Source organism: Mixophyes fleayi, chromosome 4 (genome assembly GCF_038048845.1).
Source record: "Mixophyes fleayi isolate aMixFle1 chromosome 4, aMixFle1.hap1, whole genome shotgun sequence".
Taxonomy (NCBI): Eukaryota; Metazoa; Chordata; class Amphibia; order Anura; family Limnodynastidae; genus Mixophyes; species Mixophyes fleayi.
Genome location: NC_134405.1, coordinates 46,962,302 through 46,984,976, shown reverse-complemented (window position 1 = coordinate 46,984,976; position 22,675 = coordinate 46,962,302). Strand labels below are relative to the sequence as shown.

The 22,675-nt window shown below is 47.4% G+C and overlaps 5 protein-coding genes across 5 annotated transcripts; 2 read left to right on the top strand and 3 right to left on the bottom strand.

Moving 5' to 3' along the window:
• Window positions 1-15,180: 15,180 nt before the first annotated feature.
• Window positions 15,181-15,492, bottom strand: LOC142150634 (histone H4). The gene has a single exon (XM_075205831.1). The coding sequence runs from the start codon at window positions 15,490-15,492 to the stop codon at window positions 15,181-15,183; it is 312 nt and encodes a 103-aa protein (XP_075061932.1).
• A 1,070-nt stretch (window positions 15,493-16,562) lies between these two features.
• LOC142149784 (histone H1.01-like) lies at window positions 16,563-17,265 on the top strand. The gene has a single exon (XM_075205092.1). It carries the CDS (start codon window positions 16,563-16,565, stop codon window positions 17,241-17,243), a length of 681 nt encoding a protein of 226 aa, XP_075061193.1. The 3' UTR covers window positions 17,244-17,265.
• A 480-nt stretch (window positions 17,266-17,745) lies between these two features.
• LOC142150633 (histone H2A type 1-like) lies at window positions 17,746-18,138 on the bottom strand. The gene has a single exon (XM_075205830.1). It carries the CDS (start codon window positions 18,136-18,138, stop codon window positions 17,746-17,748), a length of 393 nt encoding a protein of 130 aa, XP_075061931.1.
• A 276-nt stretch (window positions 18,139-18,414) lies between these two features.
• On the top strand, window positions 18,415-18,867 carry LOC142149783 (histone H2B 1.1). The gene has a single exon (XM_075205091.1). The coding sequence runs from the start codon at window positions 18,440-18,442 to the stop codon at window positions 18,818-18,820; it is 381 nt and encodes a 126-aa protein (XP_075061192.1). The 5' UTR covers window positions 18,415-18,439; the 3' UTR covers window positions 18,821-18,867.
• A 462-nt stretch (window positions 18,868-19,329) lies between these two features.
• Window positions 19,330-19,794, bottom strand: LOC142149782 (histone H3). Its single transcript, XM_075205090.1, has one exon. The coding sequence runs from the start codon at window positions 19,790-19,792 to the stop codon at window positions 19,382-19,384; it is 411 nt and encodes a 136-aa protein (XP_075061191.1). The 5' UTR covers window positions 19,793-19,794; the 3' UTR covers window positions 19,330-19,381.
• Between the last annotated feature and the right edge of the window lie 2,881 nt (window positions 19,795-22,675).

Genomic DNA, 22,675 nt, shown 5'->3' with positions numbered 1-22,675 from the left:
ATGTTCGCCAGCTTCAGATGGCGTATATTAACATGGTTGAAAGCTAAGTTTCGGTCACTGTTGCATAGAGTTACTGAGCACTTCCCATGCACTGTTATGGGGAGTGCTCAGTAAAACGATGAGAGATGCAAAGCAGCAGATATCTGAGATATCTGCAGCGATGCTAGAATAATACATAGTAATTTAGCCGATAATCCTCGAAAACTGTTGTTTTCGAGGATTTACCGCTAAATTAAAAGACGGATAGCTTTGATAAATAGGCCCCTCTACCTTCTAGCCATCACTGAAACTTGGCTCTCTTTTTCCGACACAGCTTCCCCCACTGCTCTCTCCCATGGGGGCATATACTTTAACCCATTCCACCAGACCGGATGACCCTCCAGGAGATGGAGTATTGACATTACCATAACTAGCCATTTTAGTGCCCTGGACGAGACAGGGAACCGGCGCCCCCCATCTAAGTGGGAGTGCCAGTCGTCGAGTGGGCGTGATCAACCTTATGTGGGGGGCGTGGCTAGCGCTTTACAAGTTCTAGACCGCACTGAAGCCCCCTCCCTCCCCATTCTTCTCGGTCTGGCTTTGTAAGGATCTTTATGTAATAAGCCTCCATAGAATCAAAGTACTTTAAATGCAGATATCACATGCTAGCTGTATAAAAATTAATTGGTTATTGAAATAAAACTCACTGAAACAAATTAAAACATAAATGTAACGGTACCATCTGTATCACACTGCCCAATCATCACACTGTGCCCTCCATCACAGTTTCTCCTTTATCACACCGTGCCATGGAGCCATCTTTATCACAGTGGCCCCCTTATCACCACCACCCGAAATGAATTATATATATATATATATATATATATATATATATATATACATACATACACATATATACACACACATACAATATAAAGAGCCTCCTAGTGTCCGCCATACCTTACAGAGAGCATTCCTGTGACCTCCATACAATACAGAGAGCATTAGTTTGATCACCATACAATACAGAGAGCATTCCTATGACCCCATACTATACAGAGAGCATTCCTATAACCACCATACTATACAGAGAGCATTCCTATGACCGCCATACTATACAGAGAGCATTTCTATGACCACCATACTATACAGAGAGCATTCCTATGACCACCATACAATACAGAGAGCATTCTTATGACTGCAATACAGATAAATACCTCACCTGAAATTAAATCAACTAATTGGCTGGAATAATCATATGACTGGATGGTCGCCACTAACATTACTAAGTGACGCTAGTAAATCAGACAATTCGCTTATACAGTCACATGACCGGACGGTTGCCATCAACATCGTTAGGCGACGTCAGCAAATCAGATTATTGGCTGATGCAGTCCCATGACCGGACGGTTGCTATCAATGTCGCTGAGTGACGTCAGCAATTATGGGAGGATTTTCCCATTTATAAAGCCAATTAACACACATCCCGGCTTGCCTCGAAAAAGCCTCTTAGCGAAACGCGCGTCAACGGACGCTGCGTATGCTACTCATGATAGATTTAGATTGTGAAAGCATTTAAGATTATCTAGAGAGACAACCAACTACTAAGTAGCTATGAAGTGATGCTCATTAGATATAGCGCTTTTTCATTGAAGTAATGTGTGAATGAGAATTCCAAAAAAGTAGCTCTGTATGAATGATATCTATACTAAGGAACAAGTAAATATATACTAGATAGAAAATCAGTCCCTAAAACGTGGAGTGAATGAAGTTTTGAGTATTATATACATGTACCAATGACAATAATTGAGCTATACAAATACTCTAGAAATAGACATTTGGGGGGAAAAACTTTTACTCAATAGTAATGGTTTGATGTGGATTGGATTAACAATTCCCACTGAAACTTTATAAATAAGCAACTTCTTTTGCTGCAGTAATTGAGCAACATTAGCTCTGAATAAATATCACTTGTTCTGAAATACAAAAATACTTCTTACCAAACAGACTTTAAAAAAAGTGGACCTGTAAAGTATAACTAGAAATGGATAACTGAGTTCTATATTTCACTATATTTCAAGGGTCCCGTATAATACGTTCATACCATATATAGTGACTATTGGTACAATATAATATATCACTTATAGGACGTCATGCCGCCAATGACCAAAGGTGGCAGACATCCCAGTTAATCCAATTTGTTCTCTTTAGTACATTTAGAAGTATCAGCTATACTTCAGAGTAGCAGCGCAGCAAGGTATTTTTTCCTGTTTCTACCTTCTTAACAGTACATATTAACCTGGTAAATACAATTCACATTCTATTTTAATATTTCGCTACAGGCCTACGAGAAAACACTCTCCATATAATAAATAAATAATATACTTTTGAATGCAAATTAATAAAGTTATATATTTAAAAAAATTCTGGCCATTAGAGTGCCTCTATTCTAAGACACACTTTTATTTTTCTCCTTTTTTGTCAATTGTTACCTCGCCAGCTGACTGATACTGAGGGCCGCGACTTGCATGTCCCTTGCAGCGAAGTCCATACCTTCTTGCGGTGGTTCCTGGTGAAAACCATGGGCGTGTTAGACTCTGCGCCTAAGTACTCAGTAGCGCCAACTGCTGGCAGGTATCATCAATTCCACCTAGTGATTCTGACAAACGTAGTCTCTCCCTGACCCCTAGTTGGTTTGTGGTTAGGTCCCTGGTGGATCCGCTGGTAACAGTGTAAGAGTGCCCCACCATAGCCTCACAGTTGGAGTTGGTGGGAGGCTGGGTAGTGTCATTACAGGTGACGTTAGGACGCAAGGAGTCAGGAGCTAAGGAGATGAGTGATCAGGTGAGTAAAACACTAAGTCCCCTTTTTCAGAACGGGCTCCCACCTTTTGGTGGGTGGAGTACTTGGGCGGGATTGTTCCTAGGCCCTCGTACTCTCGGCGCCGAAGTATTAGACTAGAGCAAAATAAGGTGTCGGCAGCCGGGGTAGAGTCAGTGTCTCTGACTCGCAGCCGTCACCTCGGACATTGCCCTTTCGTCGAAGGGTAGTAGAGCCTCCAGTTTGTTTCCCCGTGCAAGGGTCGTACCGGTGGCGTGCAGGAGGAGGAGGAGCAAGGCGAGCCTCAGATCATGGGAGGTGGTTTTCCATAGTATTCCCTCGGGATCAGGTGAGTAACTGGGGGTGGGATAGGGGATTGTGCTGCACGCTTTGTACCATTTTTAGCACCCCTTACATTCTTCTCCTGCCCTCCCCTCTCACCCAAATCTAGCTTTCCTAGGTGCAATCTAGATGCTCTTGACCCCACTACTTTCTCCTCCTCTCTCGATCCTCATGCCACCGCGATTCTCCGAGCCTGCAGGAAGTGTCCCGGCCGTCTCCTCGGCGACCGGGTTGTCACTTACTGGTTCGCCCCGTCCGTTTCCTAGACAAGAGTGGGGACGTTGTGAGTGATAGCGCCGCGTCCCAACATTAGGGGCAGCCGGGCGCGTGCGCTAGTACTTGAATTAATTAATTAAACAGCTCCTGGGGCCGATTATCATGCTGTCCTCTGTGTTTTGCCATTGATCAGTCTCTGTATATAAGGCATGGATGGCTTAGCCTCCCTGTCGGTTATAGTTCCAATTTTCTGTGTATTAGCCTGGTGCTGTGCTTGAACAAATATTTCTATTAGGCTTCCTGTGTATGACCTTTGGCTTTGTTCTTGTGGACTTGATTCTTGCCTGTTGCCCTGACCCTTGCTTCATTCCTGGATTATCCTTGTCTGCTGCCAGTCCTGACATCTTGCCTGGCCTTGACCACAATACCTGCTCCTGGACCCAGACCGTGGCCTATCTTTTGACCATGCTAGATTCTACACCCCGTTACTCTACGCTACAGTACGTTCATACACCTGTACAACCGCGAGTATAAGTCCTTGCCTGTACAACCGCGAGTATAAGTCCTGGGGGCAACCAAGTACCTGTGAGCATAACGAGCTCTACTGGAAAGGCGGCTGCTAGAGGTGAAGAACTCTCTACCTGGTTCTACAGGTTGATGACAAGTCGTAGCATTATAACCGGTCAGTGAAGTTCTGGAAGAGTTCGCTTCCATGGATGAAAGCGGGACGAACCCCACTCCAGCCCAAGTTGTTGCAGGCCAGATCCAGACCATATCACAGGTGGTCCAGAACCTAGTTCAGCATTTGTCTGCCCAGGAAGAGGCCACCAGAGCCTCGCAAGCCCAGCAAGGCCTTCCGGGTCCTGCAATGGAGCCCAAATTGAAGCTACAAGACCGCGTCTACGGTGACAAGGCTTCTTTTCACAATTTTAAGGAGAGCTGCAAACTCTACTTTCGCTTGAGACCACGCTTCTCTGGCTCTGAACAGCAAAGAGTTGGCATCATTATCTCCCTGCTCCAGGGTGATCCTCAGTCCTGGGCGTTTAGCCTTGCTTCCACATGCCCTCCACTATAGTCCGTTGATGCATTATTTGATGCCCTGGGGTTGCTTTATGAAGAGCCTGACAGAGCTGCATCGGCTGAATCACATCTCAGGGCACTAAAACGGGGTCACCGCTCTGCTGAGGAATATTGTGCTGAGTTCAGGCGCTGGTCCACAGATAACGAGTGGAATGATCTGGCACTCCGGAGCCAGTTCCGTTTGGGTCTCTCGGAACACATAAAAGACTCCCTGTTGTAATATCCTATTCCTGCTACACTGGAGAGTCTAATGCAATTGGTCATTAAAATTGACCGTAGATTTAAAGAGAGAAAAGCTGAGAGGGATACTACCGTCACCTCATGCTCTTTTTAGACTCCTCCTGCTGCACCTTTTGAAGCTGCTGAGCCCATGCAGCTAAGTGCTTATCGCCTTTCTTCGGAAGAGAAAACCCAGAGACGAACCTTAGCCCGTTGTCTATATTGTGGCAACTGGTGTCATCTCCTCCAAAACTGTGCCAACAAGTCAGACCAGCCGGGAAAAGAACAGGCCTAGAGATGGTGGAAGAGGTTTGTCTAGGTCTGCAGATTATATCTTCCAATAAAGCACTCTTGGTTCCTGCAGTAATTTCCTTTGGTGCACAATCCACATCTGTCTCTGCTTTCCTAGACAGCGGTGCTGCAGGGAATTTTCTGGATCTGGATTTCGCTTGTACTTTGGGATTTCCTGCCATTAAGCTCGAGTCGCCCATCACTGTATGTGGTCTGGATGGTGGTCCTTTACCAGGTGGTAAAATTTGTTCCCAACCACAACTGTTGCCGCTCACAGTGGGGGCGCTACATTCTGAAGTCTTGTCCATTGTTATGAATCCCAGTGCATTCACAAAGTGCAACGGAAGTGTAAGGCTAAGTGTCTTTATTCAGGTAAATATATTAACAAAGATAACTCAAATCCACGGATAACAGGTTCCAAAAGAGACTGTATAGTAAAATGTCAGGAACAAGTATAATAAGTTTACCCCAGTCCAGAAGGCACAAGGCTGTCCAGGAAAGCAGACAGAGTCCAGGGATCAAATAGAGACCAGACAAACAAATCCAAATAGCCAGGCAGAGATCAAGCAAATAGGCGAGGTCCAGAAGTCTTTTCAAAAGGTCAGGGCAACAGGCAAAACAGTGTGGTCCAAGGTACAGGCAAATGATTCAGGGTCTCAGGCAAGCAGGCAAGGTCCAAGGTACAGGCAGGGGTCATACACAGAAGTTCAGTCCAGCAGGTATATACCAAATAGCACAAGAGCAGGTTAGCAGCAGCCAGGAACAAATGGATGAACTGCTCAGAGCACAGCTAGAGGCAGGTACTTAAAACAGTGTACAAGGTGCAGTTCTAATTAGCATCAGACAAGGAGATTAACTCCTTCAGGCATGTTGCAGAGTTCAGGTGCAGGACAGCAGCAGCACCTCTGATGGATTATAGGTACTGCTGCCAGATACAAAACAAAGGCAGTCATAACATACCCCCCCCCCCTTTAAGGAGCGGATTCCAGACGCTCCATACATGCTCCCTTCAGGTTTTTCTCCTCTTCTTTTTCTTTTTATAAGATCTCCCTGGAGACACAATTGGGCTCTTCTCTAATGGAGTACAGAGAAGACCCGATTCTTCAGAAGCAGAAGAATTGTAAAGTTTGTCCACTAACTCTCTAGTATCCTCCACAAATTCAATTTCAGAGTCTGAGTCCCAGCCTAGAGTCGGGATAGGACCTTTTATTTTATCACCCGATGATGATATGCCCAAAAAGCCAGTCACCAAGGTTGGTGTTTGTTGTGACTGAAGTGGCAAAGCAAAGGTTTTTCCATTCTTGTTAACCTTCTCCCTAGGTGACCTAGACTGTCTGATGGAAGACACATTCATAGAGGTCTTATGGACAAGTGCAGGAACTGACGCACAGGCTGGAACGGGCACAGACAAATCGTAATCAAATGACTTGACTGTGGATGGAGTCTACTTCTGACAAACAGTATTAACAGTCCATGGTATTATGAATAATGGGGTCATCTGAATTTAGTAATGAGAAGTCCCAGGTTTGTGGCTCCCCTCTAAAACACATAATAATTGAACCCACTTGGTTAAATTGATCAACAAAATAAACCGGACAATCTTGAAACTGTTTCATGGAAAGTTTGAGTACCATAACAAACTGTTTGATGTCTCCATCAAAGAAGACTGGAGGAGGATCTGATGACTCGGAAAAGGCTTTTGGGCATTCAGGCTCAATAGCAGTCTCTGGAGAGTACCCAGCTTGTGCAGCAGTCTCTGGAGAGTCCTCAACTGGAACGGCAGAGCAGGAGTCCCGACTGGGATGGCAAGTTAGGCACACTTGATGGGAAGCCCGTACTGGGCACAGAACTCTGACTGGATTGCACTGTGAGATGTCTCAGAGCAGACAGCACTATGAGATGCCTCAGAGCAGACAGCACTGTGAGATGCCTCAGAGCAAACAGCACTGTGAGATGCCTCAATGCAGAAAGTACCAAGTGGTAACTCGGGCTGAACCGCATGGACAGTCAACTCGGGCTGAAACGCATGGGCAGGCAACTCGGGCTGGACCGCATGGACAAGCAACTCGGGCTGGACCGCATGTACAGGCAACTCGGGCTGAACCGCATGGAGAGGCAACCCGGGCTGAACCGCATGGACAGGCAACTCGATAGGGGACTGGAGGTACAGGGCCCTCTCTGGAACGGGCTGGAGGGACAGGGCCCTCTCTGGAACAGGCTGTAGGGACAGGGTCCTCTCTGGAATGGGCTGGAGGGACAGAGCCCTCTCTGGAGGAGACTGTAAGGGCAGCGCCCCCTCTGGAGCTGAAGACTCAGGAGTAGAGGCAGCGGCTGAAGCCCAGGGAGTAGAGGCAGCGGCTGAAGACCCGGGAGTAGAGGCAGCGGCTAAAGACCCGGGAGTAGAGGCAGCGGCTGAAGACTCGGGAGTAGAGGGAGCAGACTCAGGACCGGACACAGTGGACTCAGGACCGGACACAGCGGACTCAGGACTGAAGGCAGAGGCTGGCACCTCGGAACAGGAGGCAATGGCCGGAGACCCAGTGCCGGCGGTAGCTGGAACTGGCATCACAGGATAGGCAGTAGCTGGAACTGACACCGCAGGACAGGCGGCAACTGGAACTGGCACCGCAGGACAGACGGCAACTGGAACTGGCACCGCAGGACAGGTGGCAACTGGAACTGGCACCGCAGGACAGGTGGCAACTGGAACTGGCAGATTAGGCTGAAGTAAAGCAACAGGAGGTGCTGTGCAGAACAATCTAGGGTCTGGAGAGGAGCACACTGAAGGCTGCTCCATAGGATGTTGTGGTCTGCGGAGCGGACAACTTTGTAAGAGATGTTCGCCACTGGCACAGTAGAGGCATAGTTTACCAATCCTTCTGCGCCATCGTTCCTCCTCAGTGAGAGGGGGATGCAGGTAGCTTGGTCGTTTAGAATCCCTAATGGTAGGGACCGCTGGCAATATCATAGATGCAGCACCAATGTCAGAAAAAGTTCTGGGAGAATTCTCTGCAGTCTGAATGCTTTCATTAGAGGAGTTTGTTGCTTTAAAATCAGAATTAGTGTTGAAATTACTTATCACAGCAGCAGGAATAGTTTTGAGTAGTTCTTGGAGTAAAATGGATAGTTGTATGATTTGGTAACAGAGATGAACAATGTCCATTTGCAGCATTTGTAATTGTGGATTTACAGACATGTCTAATAGCCAAACACATAGTTCAATGCAACAACACTAGGAATTTCAGGACTAAGTCAGAGGGTGTGCAATCAGCAGGCCCAGATTGTATGGCAGTTCATCATGTTATGAATCCCAGTGCAGTCACAAAGTGCAACAGAAGTGTAAGGCAAAGTGCATTTATTCAGGTTAATATATTAACAAAGATAACTGAAATAAACGGATAACAGGTTCCAAAAGAGACTGTATAGTAAAATGGCAGGAACAAGTATGATAAGTTTACCCCAGTCCAGAAGGCACAAGGATGTCCAGGAAAGCAGACAGAGTCCAGGGATCAAATAGAGACCAGAAAAACAAATCCAAATAGCCAGGCAGATATCAAGCAAATAGGCGAGGTCCAGAAGTCTGTCCAAAAGGTCAGGGCAACAGGTAAAACAGCGTGGTCCAAGGTACAGGCAAATGATTTGGGGTCTCAGGCAAGCAGGCAAGGTCCAAGGTAAAGGCAGGGGCAGGGCCATCTTTTCCATTGGGCACGGTGGGCAGCTGCCCGGGGGCCCCCACGAGCAAGTGGGCCCCATAGGCACTTCTCTTAATGAGAATAAATAATCCTGCAAAAGAAAAAAAAACAACAAAAGAAAAACTACATGGGTCACTGAGCAAGTACATCTATCAATCTCTATATATCTAGATCTATATCTGTATCTGTATACATCTAAATATCTATATCTATATATATATCTATATATATGGGCCCCGGTGCACTGCTTTTCCCGGGGGCCCATAATGTTGTTAAGATGGCCCTGTGCAGGGGTCATACACAGAAGTTCAGTCCAGCAGGTATACCAAATAGCACAGGAGCAGGTTAGCAGCAGCCAAGAACAAATGGATGAACTGCTCAGAGCACAGCTAGAGGCAGGTACTTAAAGCAGTGCAACAGGTGCAGTTCTAATTAGCATCAGACAAGGAGATTAACTCCTTCAGGCATGTTGCAGAGTTCAGGAGCAGGACAGTAGCAGCACCTCTGATGGATTATAGGTTCTGCTGCCAGATAAAAAACAAAGACAGTCATAACATCCATTTATCTAATTAATTGCTCTTCCGTTCTGGTGATCTTGGGGCATACCTGGCTGCAGCTCCACAGTCCGGTCATCGATTGGAACAAGGGAGACATCATTCATTGGAGTCCTTCTTGTTCTTCATCCTGCTTATCTGTGCCTGTTCGTCTGCTCCAGGTTCCTCTAGATCAGCTTCCGTCACCCTACAATAAGTTTTCTGATGTATTCCCTAAGCAGTCAGCTGACACGCTACCTCCTCATCATGATTATGATTGCACTATTGACATAGATCCTGGCTCTAAAACTCCCAAAAGGGAGACTGTACTCTCTCTCGTTACCAGAAACACATTCCATGGAGGAGTATATTAAGGATAACCTTAAAATGGGCTTTATTAGGCCTTCTAAATCCCCGGTAGGAGCCAGGTTCTTCTTTGTGACTAAAAAAGGACGGTTCTCTTCGACCTTGAATTGACTTTAGTGGGTTAAATACAATCACATCAGAAACACCTACCCACTTCCACTCATATCAGTCCTTTTTTTTTATAAACTCAGAAGTGCTTCAGTATTCACCAAGATTGATCTACGAGGAGCATACAACCTTATACGTATCAAGGACAGGGATGAAGGGAAGACCGCATTCAACACCCACTCAGGTCACTATGAGTACCTGTCCATGCCTTTTCGTTTATGCAACACACATGCTGTCTTTCAGGATCTAATAAGCGATGTTCTATGAGAGTTATTAGGGCGCTTTGTCATGTTATACCTGATATATTCTTCATTCGTGGACCAACACCGCCTTCACGTGAAACATGTCCTTTCTAAACTTCTGCAACATCAACTCATTGCCAAGCTAGAAAAGTGTGAATTTGAGATCCATAAGGTCTCATTTCTAGGCTATATTTCTAGGATGGGTTACTCATGGATCCCAGCAAGGTCCAAGCAGTCTTAGATTGGGTATGCCCAACCAATCTGAAGGCCGTACAAAGATTCCTAGGCTTTAGAATTATTACCTGATATTTATTAATTCCTTCTTGGACCTGGTAGCTCCTCTAACTGCCCTAATCTGCCAAACGTCTAAATTCCAGATAAGCACGCTGGGCCTTGTTTTCTACCCGCTTCAAGTTTATTATTTCTTACAGACCTGGTTCCAAGAATGTTTAAGCGGATGCACGGACGCACTCTCCCGCCGCTTTATGACCTCTCATGCCCCTTCCACTGTTCCGCTCTCTACAGTTCCTTCATCCTCAATTCATTTAGGATTGACCCAGGATTTGGGTGCTGCTCTCCACCATTTCCAAAGAATTGCTCCTCCTTAGACTCCTTCAGATAAATTGTTTGTACCAGTCCATCTCAGGAAGGCTGTACTATCTGAGGCTCATGACAACAAGATTGCCGGACATCCTGGAGTTTTCAAAACCACTGAAGTCCTCCTGCGCACAGTTTTGTGGCCCTATTTGGCCACTGATTTTAAAGAGTTTGCACTCTCATGTAGAGATTGTGCTAGAAACAAGAGTATCAGAAGCTCTCCGTCGGGTCAAATAATGTCGTTGTCCACTCCAAGTAAACCTTGGTCACATCTGTCGATGGACCTCATTGTAGATTTACCCTGGTCACCCGGTCACAAAACAATCTGGGTGGTGGTAGATGAATTTAACAAGATGGCCCACTTTATCGCTTTGGCAGGTCTACCCAATGCCCGAACTCTGGCATCACTATTCATTCGCTATATCTTCCATCTCCACGGTCTGCCTGAAGATATTGATTCTGATCGTGGGTCTCAGTTCATGGCTCAGTTTTGGAGATCTTTCTGCAACCACCTTGACATCAACATCAGTCTGTCTTTTGCCTACCATCCACAGTCAAACAGACAAACAGAAAAAGTCAATCAGTCATTGGAACAATTCATCTTATTATATTTTTCCAAATGCCATAACAATTGATCTTCTTTACTTCCGTGGGACGAATTTGCCTATAATAACTCTTGCCATTTTTCCACCCGCACATCTCCATTCTTTTGCAACTATGGCCTCCATCCCAGGTCTAATTCTCTTGCTTCAATCAACTCTTCTGGTTCTCCTGGGGTACGCCAAACAGCCTCCCATCTCACAATTATTTGGAAGAAGTTCCATTCCGCCCTGCTTCAGGCCACCTCTCGGTCAATTTTTTTTGCAGATCGTCATTTCAGGAACTGTTCTCTTAAGGTGTGAGACAAAGTCTGGTTGTCCACCCGGAATATTAGGCTCAAACAACCCTGCAATAAATTGGGACCTAGGTTCATTAGACCGTTTTCTATTGTTAAAAAAAGTTAACCCTGTTGCCTTCAGGCTGAAGATTCCACCTTCTTTGAGAATCCCTAATATGTTTTACTGTTCCCTCCTGAAACTTGTTGTCTCGTCCTCCAAGTTTGAGACTCCTGAACAACCCAAACCCCGACCAGTCAACTTGCATGGTTCTCATGAATTTATTGTGGAGAAATTCTCGACTCCAAGAGGATTCAGGGACAAACCCATTTTCTGGTGCATCCGAAGGGATCCAGTCCAGAAGAACGCTCTTGGGTTCCTGAGAGGCGCCTGCACGCTGACAGACTGCTCAATAGATTATTGAAACAATTCCCTGGAAAACTTGGTTTTTGAGGTTCCTTGATCCCTCCTCAAGGGGGGGGGGGGGGGGTGGGAAGTACTGTAACGGGTCGTGGTGGTCCCTCAGGTCACCGCAACTATCCATGCCTGCAGGAAGTGTCCAGGCTGTCTCCATGCCGGGACGTCACTTCCTGTATCACCCCGGCCGTTGCCTAGACAACAGTCGGGACGCTGTGAGTGATAGTGCCGGGTCTCAGGATTAGGGGCAACCAGGCACGTGCGCAAGTAATTGAATTAATTAATCAGCTTCTGGGGCTGATTATCATGCTGTCCTCTCTGTTTTGACATTGGTCAGTGTCTGTTTATAAGGCAGTGAGGGCTTAGCCTCCCTGCAGGTTATAGTTCCTGTTTTCTGTGTCTTAGCCTGCTGCTGTGCTTGGCTTTGTTCTTGTGGATTTGATTCTTGCCTGTTGCCCTGACCCTTGCTTTGTTCCTGCTTTATCCCAGTCTGCTGCCATTCCTGACCTTGACCATGATATCTGCTCTGGACCCAGACCTTGGCCTGTCTTTTTACCACGCTAGACTCTACACCACATTACTCTACGCTACGGTACGTTCATACACCTGTACCACCGCGAGAATAAGTCCTGGGGGCATCCGAGTACCTTTGAGCATAACAAGCTCTACGTGGAAGGCGGCTGCTAGAGGTGAGGAACTCTCTACCTGATTCTACAGGTTGAATATAAGACCGTTAGTCGTAACACTTCCATCGTACATTCGTAGTTGACTTCTTTGTCCTCTTTTTCACTGTTCGCTGAACACCTAAATTGTCCACCAGTAGCGGTGTTGCATAATGCCCCTCAAGGGGAGCCGCGTTGTTCCAATAACGTGCCGTCTAGGGATATCACCGGATGACGTCATCCACACGCAGTTCGATGGACCGTGATGCAACCGGAACCAAAGTGTCGCCAGTCCTGGCTCTTAAACTCCCACTGTTTTGTCCTTTGTAGTCCCTATAAAGAGAGTCTAAGACCACACGTAACTTGCAATCCGGTTGCTGGGGCTACCCAAGATTGTCCTCAGGGGCCTTATGGGAGGCAGGATAGCGGGCAAGGCCCTGTGGGGCTGTCTCCTACTAGGACTGGAAGAGGGGTCTGGATGACCGTATCTTTGGCAGGTGGGGGATTTGCTACATCCTCAATGTGTGGGAACATGAACCAGAAGTCCTCCATCACCACCAGTGGGTCAACTTGTTCTTCCGCAATTGGTACCACCAAGTGTGATTCTGAAAATAAACAGGGTCGCAGCATATTCCTGTGCTGTACTGTCACCCGTCCATCTCCATGTTCGGGCACTATATCATGCACCGGCCATCTGGATACATGTGCCTTCAGACTACGTACGGTGTTACCTGTCAGCGATCACTCAACTTGTAGCTCAGCCTCTTCATGCATACCTGCACCCTCTGTCCCAAGCGTCATGCTCCTGACGTTGCTAGCGACAGACCTTGGTGCAACCGTTTGCTAACCACATTGTGAGCTACCCCCAACTGGTGGTTACTGCTGCTAGACACAGCTGGTTGGTTCCATTTTCTTCATTATCAGGGGATGTGAGTGAGTGATAGGTCTTGCATCTCCCTTCCCTGGCAGTTGAACACTAAAATTTACGGTGTGTACCCAGTGGTGTATTGAACGCAGTTGTTATAAAACTATGCCACTTCTTGCACACATTTAACCCTTGTTACTCAGTGTCTCGACTTATCCCAAGCACATCTTCCTCCTCCAGGTCCAAAGACTCTGGCCTAAGCCACTGATCTGTCCCGTAAGGATCTCACCTGGTTCTGGTGGTGGGGTAGACAGCAGTACACAGTTCCTGGATGTCCCATTGGAACTCATTAGTGCGGTCACTCAGCTAGAGTGGAGGTTGACACTGTCATGTAGCAAAGTATGAGGCAACAGGGGAGAAATTGGGCCACGCATATGTGCAAAATAGTGGTAGCAGAGTTGTTGTCTGACATTCGTTGGGTGACTTCCCCAACCCCAAATCCCCAATTGCAAGTAACCCATTGGCAGACGGGGCTTCTCGATGCCTATCTCCTGGTTAACCCTGTGGCTGGCTGTCTGACTGGTTTGCTGGCTGTCGAGATTATGAGCCAAATATATGAAATGTGATATCAGGGATAAAGTTGCCTGTACTACTATGTGACATGTAGTGGAATGCAAAGCAACCTCATCTATGACATAACTTTAAAGCTGCAATGAACCGCTATAGGAGACAAAAGCTTTCACTGTAAACAATGTCCTGTCATTGAAGTAACTCTTAACACATAACAAGACACCAGGGATCCAGATCAGAGAGGGGGGCTGCCAATCACACACAAAGGGACCATGTGATCCGAGAGCGCATGCATGTTTCCTATAATCCACATAAGAAAAATCTAATCCTTCCTAAATATACTTCCTATAATTGATATTAATACTTAACAAACATGTGTCCATTATTTATGAATATAATTTCTCCCCCTAATCTTCGCTCCTAATAAAGAGAGAACAATGTTATACAGCTAATATGTCAGTTATACAGCTAATATGTCACAATACAAAAACAGGACTAACATCTGTATTGAGGCACATTGTAACAGTCTCTCTTAGAATGCAGGGAAGTGTACAGACTGAAACAAAGAACAGATTTAATATACAGTGTCAAATCACATATTATATTTACTATGTATCATAACCGCTGCATGAACAGTGGCAATCACATCTCCATTTTCACAGTGCTACATTGTCCCATGCTATGAATTAAAACTATTGTATGTATGATTAAAACAAATACCCAGTTCTGTGGTGAATGCTTTCTGCTGTCCTTTGAAATGTAAGAGGGAATGAGCCAGGCTGACTTAAACTTTACTTTCATTCATGCCATCTCCCTGCTCTTACCAGACCTCACATATATTATAAAGTCTGCACCAAGATATCAATTATAGGGACACATATTTAGAGTTTTCTGGAAAGATAATATATTGTTCAAATCGTGAGTTGCACCGTTTAATGTTTTACACAGACTGCAATACCACTGGTCACATTTACTCAGCAAAGGTATCTGTGCAAGATGTAATTATTATATAATCTGGTATGCTTTACAATCGTGCATTGTTACCAGCAGGACGCGATAGTCTCTTATTAACAAACTTTTCTAAGGCAACACTGACACGCAGCGATCACCTTTGCATATGTTTCAAATAGCTAATCGTGTATCCTCGAGGATACAAAAGTTAAACAGATCACCGATATATAGTGGGGAGAATTCCACACATTCTACCGAGTACTAGGGCAATATTACAGCTCTCTAATGGAAGAGATGGGCGGCCCTGAAAAGGACCTTTGTGTGTGTAATGAAATTAGACGAGAGGAGTCAGTGCTCAGCCTCCGAATCCATACAGAGTACGGCCCTGTCTCTTCAGAGCATAGACCACATCCATAGCGGTGACAGTCTTCCGCTTGGCGTGCTCAGTGTAGGTGACGGCGTCCCGGATGACGTTCTCCAGGAAAACCTTCAGCACCCCACGGGTCTCTTCATAAATGAGGCCAGAAATACGCTTCACACCTCCTCTACGAGCCAGGCGGCGGATCGCGGGCTTTGTGATACCCTGGATATTATCCCGCAAGACTTTCCTGTGCCTCTTGGCGCCTCCTTTTCCGAGTCCTTTACCGCCTTTCCCTCTGCCAGACATGTTCAAAGGTAATCTTCTTTCCGTCTACAACAAACGAACTAAGTTACACGCTAGACAAGCTGTCCTTTTATACAGGAGAGGCGGACCTGATTGGGAACTTGAGGGAAATAGGGGAGGAGCACCAAGCAACAGGTTCCTGAGTCATACCAACACTGCCAGTTTTCAGGCCGTTGTAGTACAATTATATTTTGGTCCTGTAATGTCAATCAGGGCGACCTTTTGTTGTTAGAACGCAGAACGTAGATGTGTTCGGTTAACTCAGTATATGTTTCTGTTTTCTGAGCTCTCAGGCTGGGAATAAAGCGCTGCTTGCACTTTCACTCACTTTCTGTACCAGTCTGTGACCATTTATTCAGCGGCGGTGGCTGCATTCTGCATGCTCCGTGTTCAAACTGCCGTGTGACCATCCTTTCAGTGTTGTCTGGTAGGAGACTGTCGCAAATGTTAAATCGGGAATAGTGATTACTGGACATATTCAGAGCTGACGATTGTGGTGCATGACTGTATGCCTGTCAGTATGGAACATCTGTGTAACGTGACAGTCTCACAGGAGTCTGAAGGTTTAAAAAGGTAGAAATAAGACGTGAGAAGTGAAACATGACATAAAAGGAGAAGTAGGAAGGTTTACTCTGCTCAGTCACTGGGGGATCCGGGAGCTTTCTTTGGGCGCATCCACGTATTTGATCATAAGTTAAGATACAGAGAGGAGATTTAGGGAGATGGGGGTGTTGGGTGTATTTTCAGTGTATTTGCCCGGGGTTCCTCAATATAAAAAGTCTACACACGACGAAAGGGCGTCACAATGTGCTGATGAAATAAAGGACAACGAGCCGGTATTATTACACTTCATATTAAACTCATTTCTTTCAGCCATAGAAACACAAAGCGGGAGCCGACATTCTAGAACGGCGTCCATGAGGATAATGGGCGTGGTAACAATACCCCCGGAATCTGCGCACATGATTGGCTCTTCACCACAGCCAATGGCTTCGCATTCCTGGGCTCTATATAACAACTCAGTTGATGATTATCTGCATGTAAAAGTTTTGTTTCTATTTGGTGCACGGAAAATGTCAGAGACAGCTCCCGCCGCAGCGCCCGCTGCTCCAGCAGAGGCCCCCGTCAAGGGAAAGCGTCAGCCGAAGAAAGCAGCTGCAGGAAGCTCCAAGAAGGGCAACAAAACGTCCGGTCCAAGCGTGTCTGAGCAGATTGTTAAATGCGTGTCCGCATCCAAGGAGCGCAGCGGTGTTTCCCTGGCCGCCCTGAAGAAGACCCTCGCTGCTGGAGGTTACGATGTGGAGAAGAATAACAGCCGCCTGAAAGTGGCGCTCAAGAGCTTGGTGACGAAAGAGACCCTGATCCAGGTGAAAGGCAGCGGCGCCTCCGGTTCCTTCAAGCTCAACAAGAAGCAGCTGGAGAGCAAGGATAAGGCAGCTAAGAAGAAGGTGGCGGTGGTTAAACCCAAGAAAGCGGCAGCCAAGAAAGTGCCCAAGTCCCCGAAGAAGTCTCCCAGCGCAGCCAAGAGCCCGAAAAAGGCCAAGAAACCGGCAGCAGCCAAGAAAGCAGTAAAAAGCCCTAAGAAGCCGAAACCTGCTGTGAAACCCAAGAAGGCGGCCAAGAGCCCGGCTAAAAAGGCAGCTAAGCCCAAAGTGGCTAAGAGTCCGGCTAAAAAGGCAGCTAAGCCCAAAGTAGCCAAGAGCCCGGCTAAAAAGGCAGCTAAGCCGAAGAAGGCTGCTCCTAAGAAGAAGTAACTTGGAGCCGCACTCCTGTCAATCACACAAAGGCTCTTTTCAGAGCCACTCACTCGGTCTCGACAGAGCTATATAGTATATATCCCCCTCCACACACACTTTTCTGTTACTCTATGGGGGTGGATGTGTGCGCTATGAAGCTGAGCTCTAGAGTAGCTGTTTCTTTCCGGCGGTGGTGCGAGAAAAGAGATTATAGCCGTATATACTGACTCCTGCCGTCTTATTATAAAGTGTCTGCAGCTTGTTTAAACGTAACGTCAGTGCACCGTGACAGTGCCATATATGGTTCACTTTTGTTTAATAGACGACACCGCCAATCTGGATGGGGGAGTTTAGTTCAACTGTGTCCGTTATCTAACGAGCATTACAATGTAACCTCGTCTAACTCGAGTTAACACACAGCTAAAGCGGGATGTTATAGTCGTGGATCAGCTCTTTAGGGACGGGGTGGGTGGCTCTGAAAAGAGCCTTTGTGTTGTGGGGACAATTATCCAGCAGGAAATTACTTGCTCTTGGTTGGTTTATGGCTCTCGGTTTTCTTGGGCAGTAGGACGGCCTGGATGTTGGGCAGGACTCCTCCTTGGGCGATAGTCACCCCACCGAGTAGCTTGTTGAGCTCTTCATCGTTGCGCACAGCCAGCTGTAGGTGACGGGGGATGATGCGGGTCTTCTTGTTATCACGGGCGGCATTCCCAGCCAGCTCCAGAATCTCAGCAGTCAGGTACTCCAGCACCGCTGCCAGATACACCGGGGCGCCAGCTCCCACACGCTCCGCATAGTTCCCCTTCCTCAGCAGACGGTGAACGCGACCGACCGGGAATTGGAGACCGGCTCGAGATGAGCGAGTCTTGGCCTTAGCACGGGTCTTACCGCCCTGTTTGCCTCTTCCAGACATTTCAACTTATGTGTAAGTCAATCTACAACAATAAGGCTATCTGTCCCGCCTCCGTATATTTATACGCTGTAGGGACAGACACCCTTCTCTCATTGGTCCGCTATCAAATTAGCTAGTGCCGCTCAAGTTCAAACAAACACCAATCCGCAGCAGCGGGTGGGATTTGACATCGCACAACATCCAGTAGTGCACAGAGCAGACTGTGGGTCTCATTTACATGGGCTGCCTATAAATAGAGCGGCTGTGGGAGGTATCAGGAACAGTTTCTGCACATTGTGATTGGGATCGTTTTGTCGCTATAATGCCTGAACCAGCCAAGTCTGCCCCAGCAGCCAAAAAGGGCTCAAAGAAAGCCGTCACCAAGACCCAGAAGAAAGATGGCAAGAAGCGGAGAAAGAGCAGGAAGGAGAGTTATGCTATTTATGTCTACAAGGTGCTGAAGCAGGTCCACCCCGACACCGGCATCTCCTCTAAGGCCATGGGCATCATGAACTCCTTCGTCAACGACATCTTTGAGCGCATTGCTGGAGAAGCTTCCCGCCTGGCTCACTACAACAAGCGCTCCACCATCACCTCCAGGGAGATCCAGACCGCCGTACGTCTGCTGCTGCCCGGAGAGCTGGCCAAGCACGCCGTGTCCGAGGGCACCAAGGCCGTCACCAAATACACCAGCGCCAAATAATTCACCCGTGATATCCTGAGACCACAAAGGCTCTTTTCAGAGCCACCCACCTTCTCTCTGATCGGGCTGTATTCACATTCCCTGTAAGTCATGGATAACAGGTTTTCCTATACTGTACCACCACCATCCCCTGTACGAATGTTTATTACAATACATACAATTCTACCAGCCAACGTTCTAAATAAGCCGACTTCAATTTAATATTTTGTCTGTCTTGCAGTATCTATTTAACGGCTTGTAGAATGAATCCGCTCTCGCCCATTGGGTAACCCAGACGTACTTTAGTTACTCTAGGAATCAGTATAGACCCAGGCAATGTTTCGTCCTGCACCGAAGGGAGAACTGTTGTTAAAATGAATTTTAGGGACGTTACAGTAACACTTAAAAAAACGGGATAACTTTTAAAACAGGTTTTAGATCTCAACATGTATAAAGCACCCGCCCCTCCCAGGTCATATAATGTCGGAAAGCTGGGTAGATGGGAGGATACAGCTCGTTCGAATGCGCATTTGGTGGCTCTGAAAAGAGCCTTTGTGCTGTGTACGTAGGAGGGACGAGTATCTATGCTCTCTCCCCTCGGATCCTGCGGGCCAGCTGGATGTCTTTGGGCATGATGGTCACTCTCTTGGCGTGGATGGCGCACAGGTTGGTGTCCTCGAAGAGCCCCACCAGATAAGCCTCGCTGGCCTCTTGCAGAGCCATGACTGCTGAGCTCTGGAAGCGCAGGTCGGTCTTGAAGTCCTGGGCGATCTCACGTACTAAGCGCTGGAAGGGCAACTTGCGGATCAGCAGCTCGGTGGACTTCTGGTAGCGGCGGATCTCTCGCAGAGCAACAGTGCCGGGACGGTAGCGGTGAGGCTTCTTCACGCCGCCAGTAGCTGGGGCGCTTTTCCTGGCAGCTTTGGTCGCCAGCTGCTTGCGGGGAGCTTTCCCGCCGGTGGACTTGCGAGCGGTTTGCTTAGTTCTAGCCATTATTCAAAATTATAATGAATATTAAAGACGGCAGCTTAACAATCCTATTTATACATAGCGCTGCACGATGATTGGATGAGTTAAGCATTCCCCCCTCCTTTGATTGGCTTAAAATAAACTGTGGACTATTTCAAATTAACCCGCCAGTAGTAACGTACTTCCCAGATCAACGGTATACTAAGTCTTATTAGCAACTCGGGAATGAATTTGAGCGGGAAAGCATTACTTTGTTTCCACGCAGCGTTCAAACAGATGTTATATTTACTGTGTGGGAAAAACAGCCACCATTAACCCCATGCTCACCACCAGTTATTGGGATCCGCCGATCATTTGTTGCCACCGAACAGCCAGAAATTGCAGTCAACACTTTCTTCACATTTTAGTTTTTTCTTATTTTTATTGGTATTCTCTTAAAACTAAGCCGATATCAATCCATCACACAAGTACCCAGCAGCATCAATAAAGGTCCAGTACCCGTTGGAGTCCCCCTGTTCTCTGAAATATGCCAGTCACACTTCTCCAAAATGCTCCACGTGTATAGTATAACCATGTATGTCACCGTGCCATTAGAATATGGTCTCTCAGGGTTATATCATAGGACAAAAGGTTTCCCTTTCTGAGGCAGGTGATAGCTTGGCAAATAAGGTTGCTTTTGGGCCAGTCAGTAAGCTGGCAACAAACATGGGCTATGCGTTACCCTGGTATCCTCACAGATGCCAAGCAATATAGAGCAGACAGATTACCTTTTATCCAGAGACACATAAAATAACACAACTTAAGTTTTCACATGTAACATAATTTGTGGGCAGTGTTAGAGCACAGTTACAATCTTTTTGTTCCTTTTTAAGCTAAACTGTGGTCATCATAAACACGCACAACTCTTTGTTCCCTCATGCTCCCCTCCCCTTCTCATATACCCCTCCTCCACTCCATGCAGTCCTTCCATTCCCTCTCCTTTATCTACCCTCTGTCTCTCACCATGGGGTATATTTAAGAAAGCATGATAGTGCTCTTACCGGCAAATTAAGCTTCCTGGGTGTCCTCCGCAAATTTATGAAAGGTGCATTGCAGCAGATATCGTGGATATCTGCTGCTTTGCACTCATCTTCGTTTTTAGGAGTAGTTGACATTCAACAGTATGGTGACTGCTCCCAGCTCAAATCTAACAAGTTCCGAAAAAATCCAATGCTGTCATCTCTGCTCCGAAGAGCAGAGCTGGGCAGCGCATGTGTGGAGGGATCACAGGATCCCTCCCTGTCACTTACAGCTCTATCTCTGCAACGATAGTTGCAGAGACAGAGCAGGGATCTCTGTGCGCATGTGCAGTTCTTCGAAATGCACATGCGCAATTGAAGGATGAAGAGAACGAGGAGTAGATCCGGAGACAGCGCTTCCGAAGAGGGGGGGTAAGTATGATTTTTTTGTAATCACAGAAACAGCAGTTTTTCGAAACAGCTGTTCCTATGATCTGTTGTTCATAAATTTGAGAAATAGTTCAATCCTTATCCATGCGATAAGGATTGATAACTATTTCTCACTTTTGCCGATGATTGATAAATGCGCCCCATGTCTCCTTGCTCAAGTCCTATACCCATCCTCACCCCCAGCTCCCCCCGTCCTACCCTAATCACAACCCACCTCCCCGCTCAAGTAACCCTGCCAATCTCATCCATATCTCCCCACTTCCCTCCCTCGCTTTCTCCTGTGCCCTCTGGAACTGCAGTGTCATGTGCAATAAACTGCCCTCTGTCCGCAACCTCTTCATCTCCATCTCTCTTAGGGGTCTATTATTACCCTACGCTTTTTCAGTATAAACTTTTCAATCCCCATCCCATAGATGCGGATTCAAAAGTTTCTCAAATTTATTAACTCTCCGTTGGTGCCCCCTTTGGTTCCTTCCACTTACCTTGTCTTCCGATCAGCACCTGTAAGACAAGAGAGACAGCACAATGACAGCCCTTCCCAACACCTCTGTTACTTACCCGATCCAGAGGGACCGCTATGGAACTCACCACACCGGACGTTACCTTAGACCGACCACTCTCACGTCCTGAGACGCTGTGCCCCACAGGCCTGCGCCCGCGGCCGTTAAGCCCGTCTTGTCCTGAACTTGGGTGCCCTTCCGGACGGATGGATGGGGTTCTATAAACCGCTCCAGAACTCTTCTTAGTACCTACTTAGGAACCGAGTGTTCCGTACTCTACGTCAGGTCCTAGCGTCCTGCTAAAAGAGTAATTGGTACTCACTTGTTCCGCGCAGGAAACTCAGCTTGACCCGCCTTCTTCGGGTCTTCCAGGCTCTCCAACCGCCGGCGCCTCTTCTCCTGTTTGGCGCTGTCAAAGGCTGCTTTGCGGGGGCGCTCTTAGCCCTTACAAGGGCTCCCCACCGACGATCTCTGCTCCGGCGTCTTGCTTGAAGTCTTCGGGCATCAGGGTAGCTCACAGCCCTTACAAGGGCTCCCTAACGCTTCCGCCGCTGCTGGACGTCTGGACGCGCCGCTGCTGGACGTCTGGACGCGACGTCCTCCTACTTCCCCTCCGCCGCCGCACAGCCCTCGCGTTGGCGCCCGGCGACAGAAAAAGCCGCGGGCACACTGACGATATCAGCCGTTGCCGCGAGCCCTGATTGGCTAGCGGTGGCACCAGTAGTTTGAATGGCCGGAGGCAAGCCAGGATTGGTTCGCCGACCCGGCCGCTGATTGGCCAGCAGCGGGAAGTAAGCCGGGATTGGCTCATTTGCCCGCTGCCACCGGGACCTTTCCAGGGAGGAATGAATACTCACCGCTGGACTGGTGAGTAGCTTTGTCCTGCGCCTCCCTCTCGGCCGCCTTGTCGCCGGGGCACTTCTCCACACTGCTCACCCCTCTTTCAATCCCTTTGCGCA

Coding starts and splice junctions, on each gene's coding strand:
- LOC142150634 (XM_075205831.1), bottom strand. CDS start 15,492: ATGTCTGGCAGAGGGAAAGGCGGTAAAGGACTCGGAAAAGGAGGCGCC.
- LOC142149784 (XM_075205092.1), top strand. CDS start 16,563: ATGTCAGAGACAGCTCCCGCCGCAGCGCCCGCTGCTCCAGCAGAGGCC.
- LOC142150633 (XM_075205830.1), bottom strand. CDS start 18,138: ATGTCTGGAAGAGGCAAACAGGGCGGTAAGACCCGTGCTAAGGCCAAG.
- LOC142149783 (XM_075205091.1), top strand. CDS start 18,440: ATGCCTGAACCAGCCAAGTCTGCCCCAGCAGCCAAAAAGGGCTCAAAG.
- LOC142149782 (XM_075205090.1), bottom strand. CDS start 19,792: ATGGCTAGAACTAAGCAAACCGCTCGCAAGTCCACCGGCGGGAAAGCT.